The 5,062-nt window shown below is 36.6% G+C and overlaps 1 protein-coding gene across 4 annotated transcripts; it reads left to right on the forward strand.

The window, feature by feature from the left end:
* Positions 1-712: 712 nt before the first annotated feature.
* Positions 713-2,468, forward strand: LOC131231670 (probable phospholipid-transporting ATPase 4). Of its 4 annotated transcripts, XR_009164506.1 has the most exons (5): positions 713-792; positions 874-1,027; positions 1,282-1,390; positions 1,662-1,776; positions 2,374-2,468. XR_009164506.1 is itself a non-coding variant. In XM_058227953.1 (4 exons), the coding sequence occupies exons 1-3, from the start codon at positions 759-761 to the stop codon at positions 1,364-1,366; spliced, it is 273 nt and encodes a 90-aa protein (XP_058083936.1). In that variant the 5' UTR covers positions 713-758; the 3' UTR covers positions 1,367-1,390; positions 2,374-2,468. The 4 variants fall into 4 exon arrangements, 3 of the variants coding, with proteins under 3 accessions (XP_058083936.1, XP_058083934.1, XP_058083935.1); XM_058227953.1 differs by lacking the exon at positions 1,662-1,776; XM_058227951.1 differs by lacking the exon at positions 2,374-2,468 and having other exon boundaries at positions 1,662-1,971.
* Positions 2,469-5,062: the final 2,594 nt, after the last annotated feature.

The following is a 5,062-nucleotide window of genomic DNA, read 5'->3' on the forward strand; positions in this document are numbered from 1 at the left end:
AGACCATGAGTACTGGAATCTCATTGGTTTCTAGAATTTTTGTTTCTTACAAATAGCAAGATGTGCAAAATACAAAGAACTAAACTCGTGGACAAGTTGAAAAAGGAAAACTCATTAGGGCTTCTAATAACTCTAAAATGGTCTGTGATTTAATTTTCAAAGCAAGGTGATGACTTCATTTGTGAACTAAGAGTGCATCTGGGTGATGCCAAAATTCAACAGAAATGCATATTTTGATGGGTTACGGATGTTTATCCATTCCAATGCGCATTTTGGTGGCAGAATTTTAGGAACCACATTATACATTGCCCACATTTCTATCTGTACCATGACAAGTAAATTCTGCTACATGTCAGTTCTGACCTACAAAATACATTCTTTCCTCCTGACCTTTTCCGTACATCCAAACTCAGCCTAAACTTGTGGGCAAATTGAGGCTCATAGGTTTCTATGATTATTTTGGGCTCTCGAATGCTGAAGCACCTTTCTTATATCTTACTTTCTTTTGTCCATCAACAATTGACCAAGAAATAGAGAATTCTATGTCCCTGAATGTCACACGTGAGTTAGAATACCAAAAAGGAGAAACTTCCCACAATATACTTAAAGTAGAGCTGAGTAATTCAATGCCCTGGAAAAGATAAGCTTGTGCTAAGTCAAATTAAACTAGTTAGATTATGAAACAAATGGTTGCTCTAACTATTCATTTTCTTCTTTTGGTTTTGTAACAGACAATTGCAACATTTTTTAGCTGTGTTATGTCTGCTATTGGAGGAAACAGTGCTGGTCCTGGTCGGTATATTGTATTAGTACTGCAGTTTCTTTCTTCTATTCATATTTTGAGTTTTTAAAATGCTCTTGATATGGCTGTAGCACTTCATCACCAATTAGGAGATACTGACGAGCCAAACGATGGCAATGCCTCAGTGAAGAAGAGAACTAATGTGTTACTTCTTAGTGATCACCTTGGAGATCTAGGAATGTCTGATGGTTTGAACTATGAGAACCAAATTATTGTTGGATTCTTGTAAGTAAATCACTGCCTTTTTGTCTTTTGTAGTTATGTAGGAAAAATGTTTAGGCATTCCCATGTGTGATGCACATGCAATTTACTAGTGTGTGCATGCTCACACACACAGTACAGTTCCACACACATGGGAAAAAAAGCACAATTCCTGATTCTTTTTGACTTCTTATTTTTCAAAAACAGGCGATTCCCTACTCTTGCTTTTTGTGAAACTGCAACTAAAGTTCTTGTCTTGATGATGGTTTCAAAAACAGGCGATGCCAAGAACAACCACCTAGTGACTTCTCTATTGCTCAGTTCCGGTTTCTAGAGCGACTACTTGTCGTCCATGGGCACTAGTGCTATAAGAGGATTACCCAAATGGTAACAGCTACAAAATCCCTTCTTTCTCTACTTTCACTCAACACAAAATTGTATATTTATATGGGTTGCATGGCTAATTTGTACTCATGGAAACTACATTGCATTCAGATCTGTTATTTCTTTTATAAGAATATTTTATTTTGCAGTGATTTTATTTTGCAGTTTAAACTTAATACCTGACTTTTTTGAGTTCTTTGCTGAACTCACTTTGTTCCTACATTGTTCTCATTTTTATGAGGGTTTTTGTTCTTTATGTTACAAGTGATCAAAGGTAAAGTTGAGGATGTTAAATTGCCTGAGAAAGTGGACATTCTGATTTCTGGGGCTATATGATTCAGAAGGGTGTTCTCAAATGACCATGATGTAACTTCTGCAGTGTTAACAAGGTATGATTATGAAACAATTTGATTCAAGTGATTGAATTTGGTAATTTACCTCATGAACTATGAATCCCACTGTGGATGGAGCATATCACTAAAAATTCACTTACCAAAAGCAATTCTAACCATCCAATTAATTGCTATCAAATGGATGGTTCAAAGTAAAATAGTGAGTGGCTCATATTTGAAGAGAGAAAAAATCATATGGTTAAACTTTTTTTCTCACTGCACTTTTTCTTTGAATTCAAATTACAAACATTTATAATAGATGTTTATGATAGATTATTCTCATTTCTGGAGTCAATGAAGTACACTTATGTAATATCAATCCACTGCGACTGATATATTGAGTTTATAATCATCACAGTGGGAGGAGCTTGAAGGTGGGTATGAGCAACTAGATTTGCAGCATGTGTTCATATTTGGCAGGTGATTCATCCAGCACTGAATGTTTTAGCTAATCTTGTTTGCCCTCCTCCTTCGATCAGCACTGAACGATTACAGACCATTGCATCTTTTGATGATTTTAGTTAATGCAGCTTACTCACTCACGAATTAAAGTTTTTGTGTATAGTTTTTCTAACAGTATGTTGCTGTAAATAGGAGGTTGAGGTAGATCATCTCCATCCTCTCAAGCGACCAGCCTCCCTGCCCTCAGCTGTATCTGTACAGCACAACTGACAAGGTCATTCCTGCTAATGAAAACGTTGATGATCTTAATATTCATCAGTTGGGTATGTGTGTGGTTCATCACCCCCACTGGAATCTAGAAAAAATCATAGCGTGTACCTGAAGATGATGCCAAATCCACCTTCTTCAGATACTCCGGTACTTAAATTCTCACTATAGTTACTTCTTCTTTCACATGCCTTCTTTGAATGGAATTGCAGCAACACTTTGAGATTCTCCTTTATTAATCTCATAATTATCAATATTTCTCTAATTTGTAAGGCCTTAATTTCGTTGTATACTCCTTTCCTATCCTTGTTGTGGCGATCTTGGGTTTCATTTACTTGCATCTAAATGCCACAGATCGAACGAGCTGGTATGTTTCTCCGTTGCATTATTAACAAAAAATAAAAAAATAAAAAAATCATGATGACTGTCAAACTGCATTTCATCCTACTTGTGCTAAACGTGTTGGCCTGCACATGAATGTGAAGACTAATGGAGGCAAGTTTTTTCAGCACAAGGCTTATTGTGAAAAGCATAGCTTGGATTAGAAAAAGAAGGTCATATCAATTGCTTTTAAAGAATGAATATCTTATGATGCATTGTCTTTCATATAAAAGTCTTATGTTACAATGCATAAGTTTATTTCTCCTGCCTCATCTTGGTTTTTATCAATTTCTACAGGCTAAGAGTCTGCAACATGGACCTGATGAGGTCCGCCGCATTAAGCACTGACGACACCGGTGATGACGGGTGCGACCATGACTTTGTATTATTTGTGGAACCTAATGTTGTGTAACAGTTTGATTGAGTTAAACTTTAAATAAACTATTGTTAACTGTTTTGTTGGTATTGTGGTTTTCATGATTGATTATTTCATGAGTGGATTGAATGAATGGATTAGTAGTTTAAATAAATATTTAAAAAAATAAAAAAATATTTTTAGCCTCAATTTGTAACTAAGGCTTGAATTTAGCCTCGGTTGTTGATAACCAAGGTTGAAATTCCCGTGGCTAAAGGCTTTAGCCTCAATTGTTGAGAACCGAGGTTAAAAATAGATTTAGTTTCAGTTGGAGGCAATTGAGGCTAAAATTTGGATTTAGTTTCAGTTGAAAACAATGGAGGAAAAAATTTTGATTTAGCCTCATTTCGAGAAAATTGAAGCTAAAAAGGTTTTTAGCCTCACTTGAAGAACCGAGGCTATAAAAGTCATTTTAGCCTCGGTTACTAAAACTGAGGCTAAAGCCTTTAGCCACAGGGGTTTCAACCTCGGTTTGGATAACTGAGGCAAAACTAAGACTAAAGGCTTTAGCCTCAGTTTTTAACCTTTTTAGCCATAGTTTTGAACCGAGGCTAAGACCCCATTTTCTTGTACTGGAAGGTCGTAATGTCAAAGAAAAAGCCCATGACACGTTGCATTAGAATGTATTTATACTCTACATAGTCTTAATTTTCCTCCAAAAGTTTGTTACACAATTGTGGACACATGTGAATATCTCATTAGAATAGAATAGCTTAATTTCATGCAATCTTAGAAACCAAACAAACTAGTGCAATCTCGAGAAGAGCTTAATCTATGCAATCTTAATAACCAACCTTGGGCGTTAGCACCTATGATTTGGCAGACATAACAGTTGGTGCTTTTTTTGACATTAAGGCCGAATTAAAGAGGAGACGTAGGTAAACCGACAATGAACATGTGAAGATGCTAGTTCTAACTAATGCATAAAATGCTACCATTACTTAGGGCAAAAAGGCACCAATGCTTGTTCAGGAAGGAGAAAGTGGTGTCGCTTTTTAAAAGATGGGGAAATGCATGTGCTTGGTGAAAGAGGAGCACAGAAAAAGAAATTTACTAAACTAATAGTGGAAGTGTACAAGACGTTGGGTGTAACCCTATGACCTAATGTCACATAACAAGAACAAGCAATGTGGGCCTAATTGTTCAAGAGTACATTGTAGCACATGGCTTGAGAGCACAACGATCCAATGGACTAATTCAAGACTAAAGAAGCAATGGAGCCACTCATCATGCTCCAAGAAGAAATCTTCTAACTCTAATAGAGGAAGTGTAAAAGATGTTGGGTGCAACCTTAGGGCCTAATGCCAATGAAGGAGAACAGGCATTGTGGGCTTACATGTTTGGGATTACATGTTAGTGCATGGCTCTTAAATGCAAAGAATGAGCTAATTCAGGACTAAAAAACAGTGGAGCCACTGGTTAGGCTCTAAGAAGAAATCTTCTAGCTCCTAATTACCGTGGAATGAGAGGTAGTTAATTTACTCATTCTTTGGGCATTGTCACAAACAAAAGGATCGATATGCTTAGGTGCTAAAAAACAATGGTCGATCCTAGGTCTCTTAGCATACAAGGCCTAACCCTCAAGAAGTAGTCTAGCATGGAAGGACTACTTCTGAAGAAACCTAGACTACATAGGTAGTTGTTAGAATGGTAGGAACTTAAGAGTACGAAGTCTTGGTACTCTACCCAATTCAAAACCCAAGGGCAAAGTGACAATGTCCTTTGCACGAAACATTATGTTAAAATTTATTTGTGAAAGCCATGCGGAAGGGCCAAACTGTTGGGATTTTACCTTGGAAAACTATTGTTATTAGATTT

The sequence above is a fragment of the Magnolia sinica genome, chromosome 17, assembly GCF_029962835.1.
Source record: "Magnolia sinica isolate HGM2019 chromosome 17, MsV1, whole genome shotgun sequence".
NCBI lineage: Eukaryota > Viridiplantae > Streptophyta > Magnoliopsida > Magnoliales > Magnoliaceae > Magnolia > Magnolia sinica.

Excerpts from the sequence above, each read along its gene's own strand:
- LOC131231670 (XM_058227953.1), top strand. The coding sequence starts at position 759 with ATGTCTGCTATTGGAGGAAACAGTGCTGGTCCTG. Across the intron at positions 793-873 it reads AGGAAACAGTGCTGGTCCTG|CACTTCATCACCAATTAGGA; the intron begins GTCGGTATATTG and ends ATATGGCTGTAG. Across the intron at positions 1,028-1,281 it reads CAAATTATTGTTGGATTCTT|GCGATGCCAAGAACAACCAC; the intron begins GTAAGTAAATCA and ends TTTCAAAAACAG.